At 56.9% G+C, this 26,258-nt stretch overlaps 1 protein-coding gene across 2 annotated transcripts in view; it reads left to right on the forward strand.

Annotated features, from left to right (window-relative positions):
• Window positions 1-26,258, forward strand: part of COL5A1 (collagen, type V, alpha 1) — a 148,296-nt gene that overhangs the window by 30,432 nt on the left and 91,606 nt on the right. For both annotated transcript variants that reach the window (XM_006902375.1, XM_006902376.1), the window contains exons 2-4: window positions 10,367-10,534; window positions 14,066-14,279; window positions 15,791-15,953. In XM_006902375.1, the coding sequence (XP_006902437.1) occupies window positions 10,367-10,534; window positions 14,066-14,279; window positions 15,791-15,953 (545 nt within the window). The remainder of the gene's footprint in view (window positions 1-10,366; window positions 10,535-14,065; window positions 14,280-15,790; window positions 15,954-26,258) is intronic.

Raw genomic sequence — 26,258 nt, forward strand, 5'->3', positions numbered from 1 at the left:
TCCACAACCTCGCCAGCATTTGTTGCTTGCTGTTCTGTTAAATTTTGCTATTTTGACTGGGGTGAAATGATATCTCATAGTTGTTTTAACACATTTCTAACCATCCATTCCGTTTAGAATGTCCTTCCTTCCACCCGTTCCAGTGCAGTGTTCATTATCTCACCATTCTTTCCCCATTGCCCTCTCTCCCCTTTTATCCTGTTATTACAACAGCGGGCTTATGCAGTTTGTCCTTTTGTAACTGAGATATTTTATTCAGCATAATGTTTTCCAGACTCATCCATGTTGTATAGTGTTTAAGCGTTCATTGTTTTTCAGTGCTGTGTAATATTCCACTATGACTGGGACATAGTTTCTCTATCCATTCAACTGTCGGTGGGTACCTGGATGCACTTGGTCCTGGTGCTGTTATAACAAGTCCATCCTGCAAGTGGACGGCTTCAGAGGACAGAGACTTCTTTTTTTACAGTTCAGCAGGCTCAAAGTCCCAACTCATTGTGCCTGATTGAGGGGAATGCTTTCTCTCGCTGTCATTTCTGCCTTCAGGGAACTGGCTTATGACCTTCAGGCTTCACATATCCCACCCTGAGCTCCAATCCCTGTTCCCTCACCAAGAAGGAATTCCAGAGGGGTCTTCACTGTTTGTTTTTCCACCTGCCAGGTGCCCCCTGAGGACAAGGTCCTGTGATGCTTCAAAGGGAAGGAAGGCTGGTGTGGGGTGGTCTGGGGGTTTCCTCTGTGTGGCCAGTCTTTCCCTGGCCTATTGTTTGACTGGCCCTTTAAGGAAGGAGCAGAGACAACAGGGAGGGTGTAGGGCTGCCTGTGGTTCCCAGAAGGCTGAGCCGCTATAGACCTGCAGAGAGTGGGCATTCACTAACAGGGCACCGTGTTGGCCAGGAGTCCAACAGGACAAACAGGCTGGGCCCTGTGGTTATGGAGTCCACAGCTCAGGAAGGGAGTTGGATGTGGAACTTCTAAGGATGGGACCGCATGGGAGGCCAGAACCATGAGGCTGTGCAGCTGTGTGTCCGGAGACAGGCGAGCTGGTAGCTGTGGTCCAGGACTCCTTCCTGTGCCCATGATGACTGCCCAGCATGAAGAATGGAATGAAAGCTGAGGACAGCTCAGCCCTAGTTCACCCCCAAAGTGCTGTGTGACCTTGAGATCCTCACTGCCCTTCTCAGAGTCTGTTTTCTGTTTCCAGATAAAGGTCATTAGCTTTGATTCTCTCCATGACCCCTTCCTGCTCTGAACTCAGTTCTGTCCTGGGAATTGAGAGGTTAGAGGGTGATGGTGCTTTTTCTGGAAGATAATGTTGACTCTACACAAAACACTTCATTTCCTCCCGTCCCTTCTCTGTCACTCTGTCCTGGTAGTTTTGCTCTGACTGCCCACAGGCCTTTGGCAGGACATGGAGAACATGGTATAGATGACATCTGGGGCAGTGACCTTGGGCCTGCAGGGACGAGGCGGAGAGGGCTGGAAATCCCCACATAGGGGCCCGCTTCTGCAGGAGGGGCAGTGTCCTGTGTCCTGCAGCTGGGTGCTCAGCCCTCATCCCAGCAGTGCCACGTGGAGCCCTTGGTCCGGAGCATTCTGTGCCTGTACGAGGAAGCCATGATGGTGGCTCTGTAGCAGCAAGAGGGAGTGTGTGGCCCTGGACCCCTGGGGCCAGCCGGATTGAGGTAGGGAGCAAAGGTTGTAAACAGCTTTCTTTCTACTGGGGTAGGAGTGTTGTTCCCCGGCCCTCCCCATCTCAGCCCTCCCCATGCGACTACCTGGGACAGGGCCCAGGATCTGATGAGAGAACTTGTGAAGAGCACTTCTGGTTTGTAACCAGTGGACACTGCTCTGCCTTGGGGCCACCAGAACCTGGGGGTTCCCCGGCACCTTCCAGGTTCCTAAGCCCCATGTCTCCCTGAAAATTTTCTGGCAAGAAAAAGTGGGCTCTGATAAACCAAACATTCCTAACCCAAACCTTTAGGGCAAGTGGAGAAATGACACATACCTGGTATGGAGGCAGATACCTGGCTGCAGTGACAACCTTCACCAGTTACCTAGCACTTAAAAAACTGCTCAGCTTCCCAGGTGCAGCCCCAGCACCCTCTCTTCCAGGACTGTGAAGGCCTAGTCGTCCTGCCTGCAGGTGAAGTGGCCTCGGCAACTCTGCCTGGTCCTGCGGCCACAGAAAGAGTGAAGTCTGGCAGATACAAGGGACAGCAAAGCAGCTATTCCTTTAGTTTTTATGTGCAAGATTAGCAACAATAGACAAGTGACCTTCCCCTTCCCTCTGCTCCTAACTGGAAGGTCAGTGGTTAGAAACACCAGTTTCAGGGCTGGAGGAAGACTGCGTAATTGCTTCTGCAAAAATGTGCAGCTTTGGAAACCCTACAAGCAGTTCTACCTTGCCCTAAAGGGTCGCTAGGATCAGAATTGTCTAGAGAACAGCAGTTGGGGTTAGGGGTTGGGGTTAGGTTCTATCTGTCAACGGAAAAGCTATGATTCACTCATTCAGCAAATGTAGCCCAGCATCTAATGTGGGCGGCCTCTGCATTGGGAATGATAAAGGTCAAGCCCCACCCACAGGCCACGCCCACCCCCACAGCTCCTCCCCCCACTGATCAGCCCCGCCCACCCGGTCCCTGTTCTGTATCACAGGATCCACCCCGCCCACAGGCCCTGCCCAGTCCCCCCAGCTCCTCCTCTCAGTGCTCAGCCCCGCCCACTCTGCCCTCTGCTCTGCGTCACAGGATCCACCCCGCCCACAGGCCCTGCCCAGTCCCCCCAGCTCCTCCTCTCAGTGCTCAGCCCCGCCCACACTGCCCTCTGCTCTGCATCACAGGATCCACCCCGCCCACAGGCCCCACCTTGCCCCTTAGGCCCCGCCCAAACAATAGGTCCCAGCCACTCCCAGCTGGAGCGCGCTTTCTCTATCCTTCCCGACCCTGTCCTGCCTGGTCCTGCCTCACTTTCCTCCCCATCAGTGGCACGTGGACCAGGGGTGAATAGTTAAGCCCTGGAAGCAGTCCGGGGCACGCCCTTGGCCCCTAGGCCTGCCTTTCTGGCTGTGAGTCACTTTTGTTCTCAGGTCCCCCACCCCCTGCATCACGTGCCCCTGGGCTGGAGTGATGAGGGCTGATGTCAGCACTTGGCTGAGGGCCCCTAGAACGTTTCCATTCCTGGAGCTGGAGGGATGGAGGAGCAGCAGGGTGGGATTGGAGGATTCCAGATTCCCCTGGAGGACCACCCCCGCACCCACACTCAAGGTGTGGCCCCACGTCCCACACTCCTTGCCTGGCCCCTTCCTTAAAGCAAGCATTTTTCTGACTGCGAGGATGGCAGAAAGAGGTGGTCTTTCAGATGGGGGTTCCACTTCCAGAGAGAGCGGCTACTGAGCCTGTGACTGGGCCCTGAACCCCGAACCCCGACCCCCTGCGTGAGAGCACTGCCCCCAGTCTCCCTGCATCTTGGACTGTGTTAGGTGTCTGCTGACTTAAAACCCTTGCTGTCCAGTTAGAACCTACTCTTGTCTGGTCTTCTGGTGGTTCTGTGAGGCTGTAAATCGCTCGGGAGCAGGTTCGTCACGTGTCCCATGAAGCTTCTGGTGGACTTGAACCGCCTTTGGGTTGGCAGTGAACTCTCTTCACAGTGTGCATCAGAGCGCCTTCCTACCGACTGCAGGGAAACACACAGGAGTCTTGTGAGAAGCTGCCTCCTCGCTCCATCTGCTGCTGTGGGTGCTGGGCCTGCCACCCCCCCACCCCACCCCCCAGAGTTCTCTTGTCCCTAGAGGGAGATCAGGGTGCTGGCTGGGTGCTGGACTGTGCAGGGACCCGAGAGAGAGGCGACATCACGCACGTTCTCGGTCACAGTCTCATTTGAGGCCTGCCTCTGGGATTATTTCTGCTGGGTCTTGCTGTGACTGCATGAGGAATACTGCCGTCCCCTGGGTCTGCTTCAGCACCTTGTGTCCAGCCGGGAGGAGGGGGGGCCACTCTGGGTGACAGGGTGCTAGGAGGTTCCAGTTTTAGCTTTGGGGTAGCACAGGTCAGTTGACGCAATAGATGGTTGTAGACAGATGTGTGTTGTGAGTTGTGGATCACTCTTGTGAGGTTAAATGAGACAAGGCACTGCTGTGGAAACATGTGACTTTTCAGGTCACCTTTTGTAAAATTTGTGTCGGAACCTCCTTATTTTCAACATTTGTCTACTCATTTCCGCATCCACGTGTCAGTCCTTTTGTCACGTGTGCACCATTCATCCATCCACGCACCATCTACGCCTTCATCCGAGCACTCGCCCATCTTATCATCCCGAGAGAACAAATATGTCTTAGAGAAATGGCAACCAGCGTGCCCCTGGGAGCCAAGGATGGCGACCCTGCCTCGCTGGGAGGCAAGGAAGGTGGCCCCACCTCACTGGGAGCCAAGGATGGTGACCCCACCTCACTGGGAGCCAAAGACGGCGACCCCACCTCGCATGTTTGTTAGGAGGAGTCTGTCCCCGGGAAAAGACATTATGGTGGGAAAGGTGGAGGGTCAGCAAAGGAGAGGAAACCCTCAATGAGACGGACCAACACAGGGACTGCAGCAACGGGCTCAAGGAGTCAGAGGTAATGAGGATCACCCAGGAGTGGGGAAGTTATAGATCCATTGTTCACAGGGTCACTATGAGACAGAGTCAACTTGACAACCTAGCAACAACAACAACTGTACTATATCCATCTGTGCACCTGACCATGAATCCTACTGTTCACCATACGTCTTTCCATACACTGGACTTATCATCCAACCATTCACCCATCCTACCATTCTGTTGTCTATCCATGCATTCACCCTACTATCCGTCTGTCGGTCTGTCCATCCATCCATCCATCCATCCATCCATCCATCCATCCTCCATTCATCTATCCATCATCCATCCATCCATCCATCCTTCCATCTTTTCCATCCAGGTATTCAACCACCCATCCATCTTATCATTCATCTTCTAGGCATCTGTCCCCACCTGTCCGTCCCTCCCTCCATCCATCCATCCATCCATCTTGTCATCGCCCCCATTGATCCATGTATTCATCCATCCACCGACCATCCATTCGTGTATCTGTCCTTCCATCCATCTACCTCCTCATCCATCCTTGCTTCCATGTACTCATCTACGCACCATCCAGGCACCCATACCTCTCCTTCGGCCCCTCCCTCTACTGGTCGGCAGATGTAACACTTATAAACTTGGCGTCAAAATGGGCCTTGAGGATGCTGGTGCTTCAAAGACAAGGGGGAAGGATGGGCAGCAGAGCTCTGCTTGCCTAAATGGTCAGTGTAGTGTGTTCAGAGGCCTTGCTCAAGTGTGTTGATACCATTTCCATGAAGCTGGCCTGATGGGGGTGGTGGAGCTGGAGTTTGCGTGCCTGGTGGAGACTGACTCAGAGGGGCTTGTGCTGGTGGCTAAAGGATGGCTCTTCTCGTCAAGCAGTCCTTGGGGTGCACAGAAAAATGCAGCATGGTTGCTGGAGGTCCAGAGGCCTCGTGGGATGCCTGCTTTCCAAGTCACGCCCCCACAGGGATGTGGCCAGCCTTCAGATTTCCTGGAACTGTGGTCTGTGCCAAAGGTCCCCAGGAAGCTGGCCCCTGGCCCTGGGACTCGGGTCCAGACCTGCGATGGCCTCCCAGGGGTGGCTTCCCTGGCTTGTATCCCAAGACACTGCCACCAGCGTGTCCAGAGGGAAGAAGACCTTGGCCTCCCGACTGGTGGACTCAGACTTGTACCCTGACCTTTCCCAGCATGCATCTGGGAGCATGGTCTCAGCTCCGCACTGCAGCATAGGACTCTGCATGGGGAGGAAGGTGGGGCCCGAAGGGGCCGCATCTGGCGTCCGCTGTAAGGGAGCAGGCTGCCTCTTCTTCCTCCCATGGAGCGGCTGGTGGGTTCAAACTCCTGACCTTAGGTCACCAAGCCGAATTCTTTAAGTCCTGTGCCAGCTGCTGACTGAAAGGTAGCTGATGCACGTTCGCCGTCTGCTGCGTGAGAAGAATCTGCGGACCTAAAGGTGTATCTTTTCATGTGGAAGGTGGACACTGAAATAGCAAAGTGAAGAACTGATGCCCTTGAATTGTCGTGCAGGCAAAAAATACTGCATATGCCACAGACAAAGGGACAAGCCAGCCAGTCTTGGAAGAAGTTTGGCCTGTGAGCTGCTTAGGCGCAAGGATGGTGAAATGAAGCCCTTGCTTGCTTGGGATGCTGTCACGAGGGCAAGTCCCTGGAGAGGACATCATGCCGGGAAGAGCAGAGGCTCAGAAGAAGAGAGGAAGCACTTTACTGAGATAGGTTGACCAGGGCTCGACCACGTAGCAGGCTGGAGCCTGTGAGGATGGCATGGGGCGCGAGGAATTGTGCGGGGTTGAACATAGGGTCGCTGAGAATCAGAACTGGCTCCGTGGCACTTAACAACAACAACGTCAACGTAAGCGTATCTAACGTGGCCGCCAGGAGCTCTGTGGGCTAGTTCATAGCGAGCTGCACTGCAGAGGCAGCTGGAGACCTCTCTCTGCTCTGAGGGCGAGAGATGGCCAATCTCCTCCCTCGCAGTTTATGGAAGCCCAGTGGAGGCTCAGCTGGAGTTGGTCTGACTGCATGGCCGTGAGTCTGGTGTTTGGAGCAAGTGGCCACTCCACCCCACAGCAGAGCCAGCTTGCTGGATGCTGACGTGTGTATCATTTCTGTCTCCTCTGACCAAGCAGGGTGCACAGAGGGTTAGGGGGGCTGATGGTGTTGGGGTCTCTGCTCAGGGTCAAGGAGAGTGGGAAGGAGGGACAGTGCTTGGAGAAGGGGACTGAAGAGCTGGACTTCCGCTTGGCTAGATGTTTCTCTTGCCTCCTGGACAGAGAGAGGCCAGTGACATGGGCAGCTGCTTCAGGTGTGACCTCTCTAGGTTTCAGTGCCCGTAACTGTCCCCCGAGCTGGCTGTTTCCCTGCAGTCTTCTTCCTGTTAGAGAAACTGAGGCTTGGGGTTTGTCTAGAAATGGCCATGGAGCCGAGGACTGTCCCCTGGACAGGAAGTTCACAGAACACTGGGTCCTGCCAGATCCCTGCCAGGCCCTTCCGCACCTTCTTCAAACTTCAAAACATCCCTCACGCTGGCACAGGAAGCTCCTGGCCAGAGGGCAGTGGCACTGAGCCTGGAAAGGGCTGTGGCCTCGTCCACTTGTAAGAGGCCTGTAAACATGCCCACGCCACTGGCAGACAGCACTGCCTGTAGCCCTGGAGCCGCCAGGCCTGGGAAGCCCATTGCAGACTGGCCGTGATGGGAATCCCAGAGCCCACGTGGCCGCACCCCCTTCTCGAGTCACCGCTGGCCTTGGCCCCACCTCTCAGATGTGAGTCATGCACAACACCGCATCCTGTCCTGCAGGTGAACTGGCGCCTGCACGGCCGGCGGTGCCCACTGGCGGAGGCCAGGCCTGGGGCTGTGCCATGTAGCTTGCCAGGCACCTGCAGACAGGCGCTGTGTCCAGCGTCCAGTCTGTAAGCAGCCAGAAGGGCTGGAAAGACTGGATGGGGGCCGCTAGTCAGTGAAGGACCACCACACTGCATGGGAGCTGGGCACTGGAGAGGTCAAAGGGCCATGGGGAACAGGGCTGGGCCAGCGAGGGGCAGACCCCACTGGGTGCAGTGTCTTGGTGCCCATCTCTCTCCTTCTGCCCCGTCCCTGGTAAGAGGTCTGTACGGGTGCGGGCGGTCCCCAGTTCTAGCCTCTGGCCTCTTTGATTTGATTCACAGACGGCATGTAGCAAGGCCTGTTGTAGAGACCGGCCACTGGACCAGGTGCCAGAAAAATGGGTCCATGGTGCCTTCCCAGAGGAGGACATGGGCTGGGGACTTGGAGAAGACAGAGAGGAGCCCTGATGACATCCTCCCTCTCCTCATGTGTCCCTCAGACACCAGCCCAACCTCAGCTCATTTTCTCTGCCCAGGCTGCCCAGGGGCCTGTAGAAGCTGGACTTTCCACACAAGGCTGGGGTGTCTGGGGCCTGAATGGCGCCAGCAGGCAGATCTGGGACCTCACCCAGTGGAGGCAGAACCTTCTGTGTTCTGGGAAACTGAAGCCGCTAACAGGCTCCATTCAAACAGAGAGGACCCTCGGAGGAAAGGCCTGGCAACCAGCTTCAGGGAACTCAGGGATTGAAAGCCCCACTGGGCGCAGCCCAGCTCCCATACAAGCAGGGTGCTGTGTGTTGGAGTCCCCATGAGGACCTGACCGCCCTCTGCTTCCAGGAGCCCTTCAGTGTCCAGACCTGACCCAGGGTCGGAACCACCCACAACACTGCAGGTCCCAGCACACCCCTGCCCTCAGCTCTGCCTCATCCTGACATTGCGGGCATCAGATTCCTGGAAGGAAGGGGAGACTGTGATGGGAAGACTGCATTTCATTGGCTCACGTGAGGGAGGAAACCGGCCAATGGCGGCCTAGCGGGCCTTTCCCCAGCGACACAGTCCAGAAAGGATGGAGAAATTTCACAAAGAGCCTGCAGACTGCTCAGCGCTCACTCGCTTCCACTTCCTGTCTCCTCCGGAGGCCGTCCTGTGGACTCCGCTGCTGGTGACCCTCCTTCAGCTTTCTGAGATGTCAGATCTTACCCGGAGAGGCTTCCTGGTTCTCCCACAAAGAGAAGGGGAATGGTGGATTCAAACCGCCAGCCTTTCTCTTACCAGCCCAACACTTAACGCACCGCCCCCAGGGACCAGCACCTTGTGAAGATGACCCAGCGAGGTGGGAGTCTGTGGGGTTGGGGTGCTGCTGTTTAACTGCTAACCTAGAGGTTAGTGGTTTGAACCCACCCAGTGGAACGGCAGAGGAAAGGGCTGGCACTCTGCGTCTCTTAAGACGGCAGCCAAGGGGACCCGTGGAGCAGTCCTGCTCTGCAGCACATAGGCTTCACTCCACAACCCACAGTCAGGGGAGAGGGTGGTCTCCTTCTGAGACTCAGGAGACGCCGTGGCTGTGGGCCGTGGGGCGGACATCAGCCTCCTGGTCAGCCGTGAGAGCTCGGGCATGGGGGTTCCCCACCAACCCCTTTTACGGGCTCTCGTTGGAGGTGTGGGGTCAGCTCCAGACCATCACAGAATGCAAATACCGCTCTTTTTCAAGTCCCATTTTCCAGTTTTCCGGAGCGTGTAGATTTACATCTGCACCGTGCCGGGCTGTGCTCAGCGCTGGGGGGCCGGTAGGGAGTGATGCTGCTCTCTCAGAGGCCTCACTAAGGGCTCGAATCCCGCAGTGGAGCCTCAGAAACAGGAGCAGGCTGTCCCCGTCCAGTGTACAGCCTCTGAAAAGTCCCCGGAGGGACCGCTCTGAGTCAGCTCCGGTTAGATGAGAGCGAGCTGATAAAGTGTTTGAGGTGTGAACCGGAACGATGAAAATCTTGACGTGTTGTGTAAAAGTCCAAAAGAGGACGCGTGACACGAATCGAGCACAGGCTGTTGGAAGAGTGGCACCTACACACTAGCATTGCCACAACCCACATGTAGAGAAATGCAGTGTCTCTGAAGCTCGGTAAGGTGGAGTGCAGTCAGACGGACAGAGCCCCTGTGCCAGCATCGTCTGTGCTCCTGCGTCACCATCACGGTCAGCTCCAGTCCAGGGTCCCAGCCCGGGTGACTTTTGAGTGTCTTTTTGTTGATTTTCCTTTTTATTGTTGTGGTTACGTGCCATCAAATCAGAATGAACTCATGGCTGCCTCTCCAGCAGGTTTTCAGACAGTTACTTGCTCGAGAGGAGTTTGCCCATCTTTGTACCACAGGGCAGCTGGTGGATTTGAACCATGTGCCCTTGGGTTGGCAGCACTACTCCTTACAACTAAGCCACTGGAGCTCCCTGGGTGCCTTTTAACCTGGGAGTGCATCTTCCTGCACTGGATGCGCCAGTGGTTTTCATGGGCTGATTTTTAACCATAAATCACCAGACCTTTCTTGCTAGTCTTAGTCTGCAAGTTCCGCTGAAAATGATCTGTTCTGGGTGACCCTGCTGGTATGTGAAATACCCTTGGCAGAGCTTCCAGCATCCTAACTGCTCTCAAGCCCTCACAAAGTGACAGCCACGTGGTGCAAAGGAGCAGTAGGCTACAAATATCAAAGGCAGGAGGTGATGGAGTAGAGCCTCCTGGGACTGGCTGACGTGTGGCTACTGTAGGATGCACTGTGAGAGAGAAGTCTGGGTCAGCGATAGCCCTGCCTCTGTGCTGAGGTGCCGGGGGTGTGTGGGATTCTGATTCCAAATGCCCCGGGCTATTTTCTGGGTGGGATCAGTACAGCTTGCTCCCCTCCCTCTCATGGCTAATCCCACCTCTCCTGCCTGTCATTTCAGCTCAGCCAGCTGATCTCCTGAAGGTTCTAGATTTCCACAATTTGCCTGATGGCATTACGAAGACGACAGGTTTCTGTGCTGCCCGGCGGTCTTCCAAAGGCCCAGACGTCGCTTATAGAGTCACCAAGGACGCCCAGCTCAGCGCACCCACGAGGCAGCTGTACCCCGGTGAGTATGCCAGTGCACACTAACACACTAGCCTCCAGGAGGAACACGGCCTGGAGGGCAGGCTCAGTGTCCCCTGAAGCCCTTGCTTGGTCTCACTATAGAGGGAAACCAGACAGCCCAGACTTGTGCTCCTGGCAACCGGGAGCCTCCAGAAGGAGGTGGATGGTTGCTGGGTGACGAGGCAAAAGCTGTTGGGTCAGGGGACAGGAAGTGTGCTCAGATAGGTACTTAACTGGGGGTAACAGCATTAAGAGATGCACGAATCAAACACCTCCACTCCAGCAAGTCACAGAGGCTTCCACAAGGTTCTATTGCCAGGTGCTAGATCCTTGCTTTTAATTGTATGCCCAAAGTGGGAAGAATGCCCACACCCAGATGACATCCAGGTGGTCCCTGTCACCTGGCCTTGGGCAGCGTGTCCCTGTCCCCTGGCCTTGGGCAGCGTGTCCCTGTCCCCTGACCTTGGGCAGTGTGTCCCCATCACCTGGCCTTGGGCAGTGTTTCCCCATCACCTGGCCTTGGACAGTGTGTCCCCGTCCCCTGGCCTTGGGCAGTGTGTACCCGTCCCCTGACCTTGGGCAGTGTGTCCCCGTCACCTGGCGTTAGGCAGTGTGTTGTCTTCCCCCCGTGAAACCCTGAAGTCCATCTGGACACGTGTAAATAGCCGCAGAGGGGCTGCTCCTCTAGTCCTGGGACTGGAAGCTGTGCTTCTCTCTGGTCCACGGAGGAAGGCAGATGCCCATCGTTCTAAGACAAGGATTGCGGGAGTCCCCAGCCTGGGACCTGGGTATGAATCTGACTCTTATCAGTCCTCCTGGTTCCAGGGAGGGCCTCAGCTTTTATCAGCTGTGTCCACACATCTTCTGGCCCTTGCACGCCCAGCTGTTTCTCAGCCTGCCTTTAAAACCAAGGAATTTTCGAGAGATACTTTTCAGGATTGTCATGTCTGCACATTGGTCAGGGCAGGGCCTCCAGTCGTCCTGGTACTGGAACTCTGCGGGGATGGGTTTCCTCTGCACGACCCTCCCTGGATCCATGGACCTGCCCTCCAAGCCAGCACCTCTCAGCTTCCAGCTGTCCCCTGCACTGTCGCCTCCTCGGAGGACCCACCTGCCCACCTGGCCACACTTAGTCCTCTTTGCCCCCATGTCCTTCTTGTCTCCATCAGAGCCCCTCAGTGGCTTGTGATGAGTCCGTGGACTTGGCCTTGTCTCCTCATTAACTTCCTGCGGGCAGGGGCCATGCCTGCCTTGCTCTGTCCCCTGGGTCCATCCCGCGGTGGTGCAGCACAGTGGGGGCCAGTGAGGACAGAGACGATGAAGTGAGCAGTCGATGTCCCCAGGAACCGCTCGCGTGGTTTAGGGAGTTAGTTCCGTCGTCGTTTCCGAGCTGACTCAGAGCTGAAGAGCCTGCAGTGGGTTTTCAGAGGCGGTAAATCACACGAGGGGAGATTGCTGACCTTCCTCCTGCAGAGCAGCTGGGGCTTCAAACCACGTGCCTTCAGGATGGCAGTGCAGCTCCTTACCATTCGGCCACCAGAGCGTCCTGAGTTCAATCACAGATGCACTTATTAAACTCCTACTGTGTATCCCAAGTGCTCCAGGGCCTTCAGGCCTCGGTTGAAGTGAAAAGGGTCTGAGCCCAGCAGCCATCAGTCCCTGGCCGCCCACCTCCCCTGGACTCCTCTCTGAGAGCCCACCCCGTCCCAGAAGCCCAGGCCATGGGCCATGTGGACGCCGGCTCGTGTCAGCTGCAGAATGGACACCTCCAAAGTGACAGTAAATCATTGTTCTTTTGCAGGGAGATAGATGAACGTTAACCATAATTTATCCTTTCTGGCTCTGTCCTGAGGAAACATTTGTTTCCATCGCAATTTTAAAGATGGAGAAGCAGCCTTTTAATGAGCTGCCAGGAGGTGGAGGGCAGCAGGGCACACAGGGGTGGCCCAGGGGCGAGACCTCCCTGCAGGCTTGTCATCTGAGCCGGAGTTACAGGACGGTGACAGTGTCAGCAGTTGGAGGTCACTGACTGGGGCCATTGAGCAGCCGCCCAGGACAGACTGCTGACTGGCGTCATTTGCAGGGAACAAACGGGTGCTGTGACCAACCGCAGGCCATACATCTGGGCCTTCTGGGAGGTTGGCGTGTCCCCCTGGTTGGTCTGTCCCCATGGTTGGCGTATCCCCCTGGTTGGTATGCCTTGATAGGTGGGGTGCCACAGAGGTTTGGAACAGAAGGGACAGAGTGAAGCGGATGGATGTGGCTGTGGTGACCTTCACAGATGTGTCCCCGATGGCTGCCCGTTGGAAAGGCAGCGTGGCTGTTCCTCAGTAAAACCAGCCCTTTCTCATAGGCTGGCCGCTGTCCCTGCTTCCACATATAGCCGAGGACAGAGGCCTTGACCTCTCGCGACTCCTGGCCGACTCCCCGTGCTCAGCTCTTGGTTTCCTGGGCAGTTGGAAGGTCACCCTGCAGAGTAGCTGCTCTGGTCGCACCAGGTGTTTATGCAGCTCTGTGCCCGCATCTGGGGGCCGGAGTTTGTGGTCAGAGGTGTCCGAGTCCCTCTTCGCCCTGCCCTCTCCTTCCCTGGGGGCCAGTGAGGCCCCTGTCTGGCCAGCACAGCCACTTGCCCCATCCTAGGTGAGCTGAAGCGGCAGAGGCATGCTGCTGGCTGACCGCAATGCCGACAGCAGAGGGCGCTCCTGGACAGCGAGTGTGTAGCAGCCACCGTAGCTAGTCCTGCCACTGGGTGGGGCTGGCGGTGGGTCATCTGTCAACCTGGTTACAATTAATGACAGGCTGGGGCTGGGCTGAGCTGGATTTCTTTACTGATTCTGCCCACGAAGCAGAGTCCCAGCCCTGGGCAGCAGCATTAAGATGTCTGGAGCAGTGGGTCCACGCCCTGGTCCTTGCTGTCTTGTCCTGCCTGACATCCCGGGGGGTCTGCTCCTTCTGGCTGTTCTGAGAGATTTCTTAATTCAAGCTGAGCATTTCTGGGGAGCTTGCCTGTGCACCCATCCTCAGACCCCAAGCCTGCAGGCTGCAGATTCCACCGGCTGAGAGGATGGCTGACTTTCTATCTCAATTGGTACAGAAAAATGTTGTTCTGCATAAGATCCACACCTGTCCATCTTTGGCCTCTCTCTCTGCCCCTCACTCCACTTCCTGTGGATATCTGATGAGATACTGCTGGGAATAGCCCTGGGGCCCACAGAGAGTCCAAGCACATCAGAAAGAGTCCTACCCCCAAAAAAGATGACATTCTGGAAGGTCTCATTAGAATTTTCTATTAAAATGCATTGAGCTATGGGAATGGATCAGAGCGTCTTAAAGGTGAGCTGCTGGGAGGACCAGAGTGTTTCATGAAGTGGTTTGTGCGGTGCTGAGCCCTGGTGGGGCTATTCTGGACAGGTGGTTAGCGAAGGCTGCAGGAGTGGCTTGATCCAAGTGCAGAGGTCCTGGCTGCAGAGAGCTGTGTGCTGGACATGGCCTGGGCTTCCTGACCACCTTTCAACTCCTCCCTCTCTTCCAGCCTCCGCCTTCCCCGAGGACTTCTCCATCCTCGCCACTGTGAAAGCCAAGAAGGGCAGCCAGGCCTTCCTGGTGTCCATCTACAACGAGCAGGGAATTCAGCAGATCGGCCTGGAACTGGGCCGCTCCCCCGTCTTCCTGTACGAGGACCACACGGGAAAGCCCGGCCCGGAGGACTACCCGCTCTTCCGAGGCATTAACCTGTCGGATGGGAAGTAAGTGGGCACGCTGGGCAGCCAGAGGGACGGAGCGGGCTGGGCGCCTCTGGCCAGAGGTCGGCATCGGAGGTGGGTGGACCGGTGCCAGGAGTATGGTCCCCCCTCTGGTCTCAGTGTGTTATCCGTGACTGTGGGGTTTCTCCTCTTGAAGCCCCATTTCTCTTTCTAAAGCACATTAAAGTACATCACATAGTGGCCTCTTTGTGTCAGAAGGGATGTGGGATGTTGCATGTTCACACTTGGCTTGTTCTAGAAAAGATTTAGGGCATCTCTCAAGCACGGATGTGAGAGAACAATTTAAAATGTGAGGCTTGCCAGGAGCCCATTGGACACTCAGCTGGCCACCGGCCGGGAGTGTGCACAGTGGCTGGATGCTGACGGGCCTTGTGGACGTCCTTCCCGTGACCCTCACTGCGTCAGATTTCCTGATAACAGCCCTGAGCCGCTGTTGAGTGCAAGTTCACAGTAGGAGCACCGATGCCCGATTGGTAAAGAGCTGCATTGCTAGCTCAAAGGCACGTGGTTCAAACCCACCAGCTGCTCGGCCAGATGAAGATGGATTACCTCCTGAGTGGTTTACCGCCTCTGAAAACCTGTCGGAGGGTCAGTTCTGGGCTGGCTCTGACCTGCCGGTGCACAACCACAGCAGTCATTCCGGGAGCTGCCTGCCACGTGGTTCTCCTTCGGAGCTGGCCTTCAGGAGCTTAACTCCTCCGTCACCAGGGCGGCTATGCACATCAGAGAGGCCCACTTCCCACCCACACTCAGCTCCAACAGCCTACCTTTTGTCTCCTGTGGTCTAATTCCTGCATCCTCTCCCCACGTGTGTCTGAGTAGGACTATGATTGGAGGGCCTTGAACCCTGAGTGATTGGAGGCCTTGAACTGCGAGTGCTTGGAGGTTCACCAGGCTTTCTTCTTAGGTGATCCCGAGTGTCTAACATTGTCCTTACCCGCTGAGCATGAATGGGGCAATCGGCCCCTGCAAATTCCCGTGATGGGGTCACATGGTGTCAATGGGCCTGTGTCAGATGGTGACCACCAGATGCCCGATCCTAATGTGGGAGTCTTGGGTCCACGCCAGGTATCTGAGCCATACCAGAGCTGGATAGGAGGTCTGAGTCCATGCTTGGTCCTGGCGTCCAAGCCCGAGCTGAGCATCAGACCTGAGCCTGGAGTCTGAACCTGAGTAGAGTGTCTGACCTGAATCGAGTGTCTGACGTCCGAGTCCAAGCCCAGTGCCCACCACCCCCCGCTCCCCATGCTCCCCTCCCCCAGGGCTGCAGGACTGAGTGATTGTCCTCATGTGAAGATGAGAAGCGTGCAGCCCCACCGAGAGGCCGGCCCGAGCCCCGCTCGTGTGGTGCGAAGGCTGAGCGGTCAGTGCTGAGTCCCGGATGGTGCAGAAAGTTGGGGCTCTGCCACACCCAGCAGCCCGGGGCAGAACTGCTCACGTCCTTTCACGACCCGAGCCCCCTTCACCCGCCTCTCTGGTCTGGTTCTTGGCAGGTGGCACAGAATTGCTTTCAGCATCCACAAGAGAAACGTCACCCTGGTCCTAGACTGTAAAAAGAAGATCACCAAGTCCCTGGACCGCAGCGACCACCCCATCATTGATGTCAACGGCATCATTGTCTTTGGCACCAGGATCCTGGACGAGGAGGTGTTTGAGGTAAGCAGGCGGGGGCTGCCCTGTGTCTGTCCGTCGATGCTGTGGGATGCTGTCTTCACAGTGGGGGCCGGGGGCCCTGGTCCTGGGGGCCTGAAGCGGCCGCACTGTCCTAAGGGAAGGAGGCCTGCTAGTGTCAGCGGCACAGGCAGGGCGCTGCTGTCCTCTTGGGGTCGTGTGCATGGCTCTTGGTCTGCCATGTGGGAAGGCAGGGCTTCGGCGAGCCCCGACCTGTGGCTTAGAGGCACATGCACGCTGCCTTCAGAACCCTGAGGACTGGCCTGGAGAGAGTGGCCACCTTATGGGTGGTCTAGGGGCAGAGCCGTCCTGGTGGGCGGCCCTTGAGGGAAGGTACATGCTGGCAGCTGAGCTCGAGGAGGGAGGCTGGGCAAAGCCCGAGTGGAGTGCCAGACCTGAACTGAATGTCTGACCTGAGCCGAGTGTCCAAGCCCACAGGTCCCTAGGTGTCTCCTGTAGCATATTGGGGTTTAGCTGAGGATGCCACCCCCGTCACAGTGCTCTTGTCCATTCTGATGCATCACGCCCTGTGGGACAGAGCGGGGCCACCCTGTGGGGCTTCCAATGACATGTTGCTGGAAGGGGCTATTCCTTGGAAAGGAAGAGTATGCTAAGAAGCATGGAAGGTCAGTGAGAGAGGAAGACTCGGCGAGCTGGATGGACGCGGTGACGGCGGCAGTGTGTCAGGGAGTGAGGATGGCACAGGACAGGACGGGACTCAGGTCTGTTGTTTGTAAAGTCTCAATGAATCACACTCAACAGCACCTAACAACAACAACCACAACAATCTTTACCAAAGCCGGCGCCTCCTCATTCTCCCTCAGAGCCGCTGGCTGGTAGTTTGAACTCCCCACTTCTCAGTTCGTGGTCCCATGCTTAAGCCTCTGTGTCACCAGAGCTCCTTACAGCATAAAATAAACCCAAACCCAACAGCCCATGGTGGGGTGGGCTCTGATGCAGGCCGCCCCTCCGTCGGTTCCGGGATCCCAGCGGGAGCAGAGGGAGCGGACTCCCTGTCTTTTCCCCAGAGGAGGCACTGGTGGGTCCCAGCTGCCTGATCGCTCCGTGACCAGGCCAGTGGCCCTGGATCTTATACACTGCAGAGATCCAGAGAAACTGGCTGTTGAACGGGATTCCCAAATGTCCCTGGAAGTGGAGCCTGGAATCAGCTGGGATGCCATAAACTCAGAGTCCTGGGCTCTGTGGCCGAGGGGCTGCTGCTGGGCTGGGGAAGGGCCCTGGAGTCTGCATTTCTGAGCAGCCTCAGGTCACTGGCATGCTCTGTTTGCCTTTCTCTTACAGAACGGGGCTGGAGGAATGCGGGGCCGGAGGGTCGTGGGGCCGGAGGAACGCGGGGCCGGAGGGACGCGGGGCTGGAGGGATGAGGGGCCGGAGGGGACGCGGGGCTGGAGGGATGAGGGGCCGGAGGGACGCGGGGCTGGAGGGACGTGGGGCCGGAGTGAGTTGGTGGGACATGGGCCGGTGGGACGCTAGCCCAGGGGGATACGGGGCTTATGGGACGTGGGGCTTGTGGGACATGGGGCTCGTGGGATGTGTGCGTGAGCCACGTGCTGTACAACCTCCGTGCTGGAAGGGGCATAAACATGGGGAAAGCTGCTGTGTCAGTTGGACCCACATTCACGGCGCCCTCCTGTGTATCAGCGTAGGACTGCGCTCATAGGGTTTTCAGGGGCTGGTTTCCCAGAAGATGGCCAGGCCTTTCTTCTGAGGCACTGCTTGGTGGGTGCACACCCCAGGCCACTTGCACGCGCTCATTCTGTTTCATTTTGATCTCTTGGATGGGAGAGCTGTAGAGCCGTCTGGGACCTCAGCCACAGTGGCATTGTGGAAGTCTTACCTTTCTGCGGAGCTGTGACAGGGACACAGCAGGGCGAGGGCAGGGTTTGGGCTTGGTTCTGGTTGTCTGTACTTTGCTGGTCCTCTCTGTGTGTGGCGTCACCTGAACCCGAGGCAGTGGGTCTGCACCCCAGGCAGCGGGTCTATGCCCCAGGTAGCATGTCTGTGCCCCAGGCAGTGGGTCTGGGCTGTGTGCTGAGGTGCCGCTTGTGGCTGGGGTCTGGGCTGTGTGCAGGGTGGGTCAATGCTGCCCGGGCAGTGGGGGGGAGGACCTGTGTCACCCACAGGTCAGGAAGTCCCTGAGTCTTAGAGGTGCAGGGTTCTGGGCTGTCTCCTGTGACAGATAAGCTTTCCTGACCCCACTGTCCTTTGTGTGGTGAAGTTGAGCAAGGTGGCTGTGCTTCTGGTCTCCTTGGCTGGCGCAGGCGGAAGAGACTATGCCTGTCTTTTGAAACGGCAATGACATTACTCTCAAGTCCCCAGCTGATTCCAGCCCCAGGAACATCCTGCTTCTCGCTTCTCTGGGGGACTTGAAGCAGAGGGGCCAGCTCTGCCTGAGAGCATGCCCCCAGAGCCCTTTCCCCTGGGGACGCCCTCCTTCCAGGTCCACTGCTGTCCACTCTGCACTCTTTCTGTCAGTCCCAGGACTGGGGCTCTGGGAGCCAAGGGCACAGAGAATCCAGGCCTAGAGCAGGGTGCACCACACCCCGAGGTATCTACTTGAGGCCCCGTGGCTTTTCCTGGGGTGCTGGAACCCTGCAGAGTGTGCATTGTTCATAGACTGTCCCCCAGAAAACAGTGCCCTTCCACCATGCCCGGCCTCTCCCAGGTGGCACTGTGCTTTCGGCCTCTCTGGTGTGGTCGCTGGGCTGGGTGCATGGCTTTGGCTGGTGTCAGCTCCTGTTCCCTGGCCAGGCCGCTCTGCCTCCTCAGCCCTGGTCAGAACTGACTGTAGGGTCCACTTTGTTCTACAGAAAATGGGACCCAGCCCTCCCTCCCAAAGTCTCCAGGGAGAGAGGAAGGAGGAGGGGTGTAGTCACCCCCAGAGTCCCCTCAGGGAAGAACGAGGACCACTGGTGATGTAGGGTCAGTGGCCCCAGTGGCCTGGCCAGGCCTGTTTGGCTGTACTCCCTTTCCCCAGCATCTTGTGATCCCCACTCAGAAGCAGGCCCTGAGGTCTGGGGAGGCTGGAGGTTCCTGGGGATGCCAGCACCCTCCTTTTGTGCTGAGAAGGCTGAGGGGAGGCCCAGAGCCCACATCTCTTGCTGTGTGGTGAACATGGACAGTGAGCCCGTTACCTCTGTCCAGACAGCGCCCTTGTCAAGGAGCACCTGGGCCCAGGCTGGCTCCACTGATCACTGCTTTGCTGCCCCCTGGTGACCGTAACTCTGCATTTCCTCCTGTGCTGGCGCCCTCTCCAAGCAGGCAGGAGTGGGCTGAGGTGGAAGAAGCCTTCCTCTACTGCTGACCTGAATGAGGGAGGGGGCCATGGTCAAGGAGGAAGCAGCTTGGGGGCCAGAACCCCACCCTGCTCTCAAGCACCTGCAGGTTTCACGCGGCAGTGAGACCACGCTGTCAGCTTGGGCTTTCTCTGTAAGTTCCTGAGGAGGCAGGTGTGAAGCCAGAGTGTCCACCGGTGGCTCCGCCCGACGTGGAGGGTGCGGGGTGATCTAACCACGTGGCTGCTCTGTGGGACCATTCCTAGTCAGTGCATTCTACTGCCCCACTGTCCATGGCCAGGCAATGGACACTTGTCTCAAGTTGCGTGGGTGGTGAGGGTACCGAGGACCCTCTGCTGCCAGGTGGGGTCTGAGGACAAGAGGCGGGTGGGGCAGTGCTGCCAGGGGTTCTTAGGGTTGTGAGGACGTGGAAAATGCATCTGGACTTTTCCCAGCCTGCGGCCTCCTGTGCTGGCTCCGAGTCCTCCGCTGGAAGGGGATGCCAGCCTGCTTCATGTGCCCTGACCACTGCCCCCCGAGCCATGACCTCAGCGTGGCAGGGCAGGGGGCTGGGGAGGTGTGGTGGCCGCAGTTCAGAAAACCAAGGCCCCCAGAGGCCTGGGGCTGCACGCACACAGGCACGGCCCCTTGTGTTAGGGAAGGCAAATGAGCAGCATTCTTCTAAGGCAGGCCTGTTGATCAGCTCCCTGCAGGGCCCAGGGGGAGTGGGCTTGGCTCCTGTGTATGTGGGTGTCTCAGTCCAGAGAACACGCCCACCTGCCTAGTGTCACACAGCTGGGCGTGGCAGGCCCTGGCTGGGGCTCAGACACCAGGTGAGGAGGTGGCGTGTCTGAAACCTCAAAATTCACCGTCCCCTCTGAGGCTGCACCCTCACTTTGCCGCCCACATGGCCCCGTGTGTATTCCGAATGGCAAGCCTCCCCGTGTCCTGCCCTTACTCTCCCAGCCTCATCCGTGTGCCCTGTGAACACTCACCCATCTGCCCACAGGGCCAGGGCTGTGCGCCATTTCTGCAACCGCCCCTCTGCCCTGGCCCCCACCCTGAGGTCCTCAGTCTTTTTGGATTCCAAGGCCATGAGTTCCCGACTCCAGGTGACTGCTCACGCGCCCTCCTCTAGCCCTGGTGGTTCTCACTCTCAGCCTGGGCTCTCTGTCCCTGTCACAACCTCTCCCTCTGTCCTCTGCCAAGCTTCCAGCCTTGGAGGCTCTCGGCGATGGCCTTCACTCTCTAGACAGCTGGGCATCTTGTCCATCAGATGTAGCTCGCTCTGCACCCCCTCGGCTTCCTCTCCAGAGCTGTACCTTGCTTCTGGGTACGTACACTGGTAGGGGTTTGTTCTTGCCTTTTCCTAATGGAAAGTCCAGCATTCCGTCTCTCCATTCATCAGTCACACAGCGTCCCTCTGTCCCTCTTATGTTCAACAGTGTCTGTAGTAGAGCTGAGCTGGATATAGGGCACAGGTTGGTCCATTCGTTTAGTTAGGTGGATAAATGAATGGCAGAAATGAGCGAATGAAGAAAAGAAGGAGAGACAAAGATTGATGGACGGAAGGGTGTGAGTGGACGGGTGGATAGATGGGTAGGTAGGTGGGCGGATGGCTAAATGAGTGAGTAGATGGGTGGATGGATGGGGTGGGTAGATAGAAGGATGGAAGGATAGAAATATGGATGATGTGTGGGTGTGAGGAAGTACGGATGGATGGATGGACGGATGAGTGGGTGGAGTATGGGAAGGAGGAAGATGACAGATGGCTAGGTGGACATGTGGATAGAAGGAGAGATGGATGGAAGCGAAGGTGGGTGAGTGAGTGGGTGGATAGATAAAAACCTGAATGGATGAGTGAGTGGATGGAAGGGTGACGGATAGATACGCGGAGAGGCAGATTTTGCTCAAAATGGGAAATAATGAAATATGGCATCTGGAGAAGCTCTAGCTTCTGAAATGAATCATGCCACTTAGTGTCTGTCCCCCACCGGCTCCCCTCTATCCCCTGTCCCAGCAGAGATGAGATGTGTGTGTGTGTGTGTGTGTCTGTGTGTGTGTGTGCACGCGCGCGCGCATGTGGGCGTACGTGTGTGTGCGCGCGCGCTCTGCATAATGGCAAGAACAGTTTGTTACTGATTTGCAGGAAGACCTGGGAGTCAGCTCTGTCACATTTGCAGATGATGCTAAGCTAATATATTGCTTGACAGAAGAAAGACAGAGAAAGATTTTTCAGGCTGGGACTATGTTCTGGAACCAAGCAAATGAAATTCAATAAGGATAAATGTGAATTTCTGCACTGGGGTTCAACACAATCAATTGTGCATGCACAGGCCGTCGATTTGTGGTAGCAGAGAGTTCTGTATGGAAAAGACTAGGGGTTTGCAGATGTCAAAACCATTAGTGACTGTCAGGGTGACGTCGTGGTGATGGGTGGCATTTACAACAGAGATCAGGGTGGTAAAGGGTCTGGAAACTGGGCTGTCTGGAGGTAAAGGTCAAGAACTGGAAGCCAAGCCTAGAACGATGCAGGCAGAAGAAGATGAGAAGTAGTATCTTTAGTGTGGGGGTCTTGTTCCATGGGGGGGGGGATGAGATTTTGGCAGAATGAGAACAAATGGATGTTCATGTGAGTGAAACCTTCACATGCAGGTCCCAGCTCTGAGACCACCTCCACTACGATGCCCCTGCCACAGCTTTTCCAGGCACAGGAGCCACTCGCCCGCCTGTGCTGCCCCTCAAAGGGGCATCCTTGAGATTCGAAGTCAGCAGCAATGATTTATTCAGAGCTGTGTGTGCAAGACTCATGATGCAAGGTGCTACATATTCTGGTTGAATAAATGACAGAATGAGCTGTAGAAGTGGACCACCCTGTGAGGACCTTCAGGACAGTGAGGCACATTCCGCAAAGGCTGGTGGACCTTTTTCAGGAACTGAGGACGGATGGTGGTCGTGGGATGGCTGTAGTAGTGGTGATGGTGGTGGTGATGGTGATGGTGGTAATATGGTGACGCACTGGAGGGGATCGTGTTAGTGGTGATGCTGTTAGTGGTGGTGGTGAAGGTGATGGTGGTAGAGGCTGTTGAGAGTGATGTCTTGGTGGTTGTGGAGGCGATGATGAGGTGATGGTGGTGGGAGTGTTAGGGTGTTAGTGGAAGTGCGGAGCAGATAATGGAGAGAGTGGAGGTTGTGCTGGTGGTAGGACACGTCATGCTGGTGGAGATGACTGGAGGATGTGGTGGTGCTGGTGAAGGTGTGATGATGACAGTGACAGAAGTGATGGTGGTGGTGGGGACAGTGGTGTGGAGGTGGTGGTTGTGGAAATGATGATGATGTGTTGGCAGCAGTGATGGTTTTCTTGGAGGTGATGTGATAGGATGAAGGGGACAGTGACGGTGCTGGAAGGGCCAATGGTGGTGATGACAGCGGTAGTGAGGGTGGGGCGGTGGTGATAGTGAAGGTGTTGAAGGTGGTGGCAGTGGAGATGACGTTGACAATGGCAGTGGTGGCGATGGTGTGCTGGTGATGGTTGAGGTGCTGATGGTGATGGCAGTGGTGGTGGAGATGGTGATGACGATAGTGGTCGTGATGGTGGAGGTGATAGTGGCAGTGGTGGTGACAGAAGCTCTGATTACCCAGGTTTCACCGTGCATAGGCTCATTGCCCAGTGCCCTGCACATTTGAATGCTTTTAGTCCTCTGGACACTTTGGTGAGGTCCACCTTGTTTTCATTTTACAAAGGAATACTCAGGACTACTGTTGACAGCTTCAGTTTGCTTGGCTCTACAATCAACACTCTTGGTACCAGCAGCCAGGAAATGAAAAGACTAATTGCATTGGAAAAGTCTGCTGTTAAAGACCTCTCCAAGGTACTGAGGAGCGATGATGTCAGTCTGGAGACTAAGATGCACCTGATACAGGCCATGGTCTTTGCAATTACTTGCTATGCATCAGAGAGCTGGACAGTGACTAGGGATGATAGAAGGAGAGTTGATGCCTTTGAGCTGTGGTGCTGGAGAAGAGTATTGAATATACCGCGGACTGCTAAGAGAACAAACAAGTTCGTCCTGGAGAGAGTGAAGCCAAGCTGCTCCTTGGAGGCAAGAATTCGGAAGCTTTGTCAGACATACTTTGGACATGTTGCAAGGAGGGACCAGTTCTTGAAGAGGGACGTCACGCTTGGGAGGGTGGAGGGACAGTGCAGGAGAGGAAGGACCTCGATGAGATGGATTGATTCGGTCACTGGGGTAATGGGGGTAGGTGTGTCAGAGACAGTAAGATTGGCTAAGGATATTGCAGGGTTTAGGGCTGTGTACATAGGGTCGCTATGAGTTGCAGGCAACTTGACGGCACATAACAACAAGGTCTCACAGCTGATGAGGGGCCCCTGCCTTTGGACTAGGTGTGAGTGATGCTCTCCTGGGCCGTGCTTCCTCCCTGGACCTTTGTCCAAGGTCCGAGTCCCGACCTGCCTGGAGCTTGGCACTGAGAGCCGGTGTGCCCTGTGCTCAGACTCCCTGTGCTCCATGCTGACCCCGGGCATCCGGGACGCCTAATGAAGGGACGCTCGTGTGCCATGCGGTAAAGTACGACATTTCTTACCTGTGACCAGATCCGCTCTGTGGCTCTTGGAATGCTGGATGAGAGTCAAGGGCTGAGCAGTTGGTTCTGAAGGGCCGTGAGGATCGTGTCCTGTGTCCTGTGAACTTGCTGAGGAGATGGCAGGTTGGTTTGACCCTGTAGGTGGCCCTCCCCTGGAGACCAGCCCACCTCCTGCTCCCCACACGCCCTCTCCAAGCTCACTAGACTGGCTCCGGTCTCTGCACCCAGGTCCACCCTCCGGACCCTGTGGGCCTCCTCCCTCTGGGGCTGACACTTGTCCTCAGCACAGTCCTGAGCAGGCCTGACTGACCCCCCACTCCCCTGGGACAGCGCGGGCTCGTGGCTGTGGGCGGAAATTTGACTGGGACTCGATGCAGTCACCCCTGAGAGGGCCCTCATGCGTGTGGACCAGGTCGAGGGCCTGGAGGGTGATGCCAGCAGGAGGCATTTCCGACCCCACGCTGTGTTTCTTTACTGGCCTTGCTAATAGTGTTAAACACATTCTCAGACTCCACAAATAGTCAGAAAATCATGGGGAAAGTGCTGTGGGCCCTGCAGCATGGGCCCCTTTCCCATTACGAGTGACTCCGAGTGGACACAGTCAAGCGGGAGGCGGCTGGGCCAACAGAGCCGAGAGAGGGGGGGCTGAGGGGACCGGTGGCTTTCCATTTGCTGAGTCCCCAGGACCAAATGGCCTGTCCAGGAAGTAGCCTGTGGCCAGGGAGCCTGGCCAGCCCTGTGCTGCACCTTCCCATTAGAAACCCTTACGGCCCTTCCATGCTACACTTGTAGGTGGTTGTTGATGGACTGTCCCTCCCTCCCTCCAAGTGACCCTGCTGTGTCCCCCGCGGGTGCCAAGCTGGTCAGTTCTGTCTCTTGTGACTGTGATCCTGCCTGGAGTTCACAGACATCCCAGTGCTGGGCCCCACTCTCCCCACAGTCCTATCTCTGTCCTCTTGTCCTGAAGACAAGCGGCTGAGCTTGGAGAGGTCACAGCAGACCTGAGGGTCTCATTTCATGGCTGCACGTGGTAACTGGTGTATAGACTCTCGGGTGGCGCATATGATCAAGCACTTAGCACTGATGTTTAGAAGTCCAGCTGAGGTACCACACAAGAAAGGCCTGGCGATCTGATTCTGGAGACCCCGTGGAGGCCGGTTCTGCCCTGTCACACCTGGGGCCACCATGAGGTGGTGTGGATGGGGCAGCACCTGTTTGGTTTTGCATTGGTGCTGGGTCTGGGCCCTCTCACATCGCACACCACCTCCCAGACCACAGGCAGGTCCTACTGGGCCCCTGCCCTCCAGGGTGGCCACTGCCCCAGGTGTTCCGACTGCCCCCTTGCTGCGAGGTGCCCAGGCCATAGTGCAGACTCTTTGCCTCCTGGCCTGGTGGACAAGGACGCTGGAGAGGCTGTGGTCAGGGCGTGCCGTCAGCCGGAGGGCGGGTGTTCCCCTCTGGGTTTTGCTCCAAGAACATTCTTGCAGCCCGACCGTCTCTCCCACAGCCTTGAACAAGCAGGGTTTGTCCTTGCGAATTATTTGTCTGTCTCAGCTTACGGATGTGAGTGCTTGGGCTAAAATTAGCCTGCACACTCGGTGGAAAGCTTGCGCGCTCAGCTGGGGTTCCTGCAGCGGCTGTCTGGGTTGGAAGAGGCGGCCCAAGGTGTGGGGGGCACAGGGGGCTGGCCAGGGTGCAGTGGGAGGGACGCAGAATCCTGCAGTGCAGGAAGGAGTCAGGAGCAGGGGCGCGGTGCAGGGAGCGAGCCTCGAGGAGCGGTGCCTGCTTGGGGGCCCTGCTGGGGACCCTGGTTGGGTGAGTGTGGCACTCTCGTCTCCATGCCCAGGCTTGCCAATGCAAACTTCACCATTTTTTCGGTCCCTGCAGCCATGGAGGCTGGAGGAAACACTGTGGAGGAGGTAGAAGTCATGGTCTCAGTCAATGCGCCTGGCTACGCTGGTTCCAAGGACAGTACGCTCCCACCTCGCCTGGGCGTTACGTGCTCCCAGCCTGTCCTACAGCCAGCCCAGTGGGGTGAGGTGGCCACAGGGACTGCCGGGCAGGCACTGAGCCGCTTGGGGCTCATCGGAGCTTTGTACTTGTCTGTGGGTGGAGCAGAAAGGAGGGTGCATGGGGGGCACTTGGGCCCTGGTGCCAGGACAAGCGATGGGCCTGGCCAGCCAGCCTGGACATCTTTGGTCTAACCTTAGCTTGTGTGACTGGCGGGCTGGGCATGGCGGTCAGAGTTGTGGACTGGCACAGGCTGGGCACTGACACGTGGCTGAGCCTGCCCTGCTCATGGAGCTCATGGTTGTTGGATGGTGAGTGAGCGGGAAGTCCAGGACGCCACGTGGGCCCCGTGTGGGGCTGGAGCCGCGCGGGGGGGCTG

The sequence above is a fragment of the Elephantulus edwardii genome, unplaced genomic scaffold (assembly GCF_000299155.1).
Source record: "Elephantulus edwardii isolate Elephantulus edwardi_28Jun2011 unplaced genomic scaffold, EleEdw1.0 scaffold00401, whole genome shotgun sequence".
NCBI classification, from domain to species: Eukaryota; Metazoa; Chordata; class Mammalia; order Macroscelidea; family Macroscelididae; genus Elephantulus; species Elephantulus edwardii.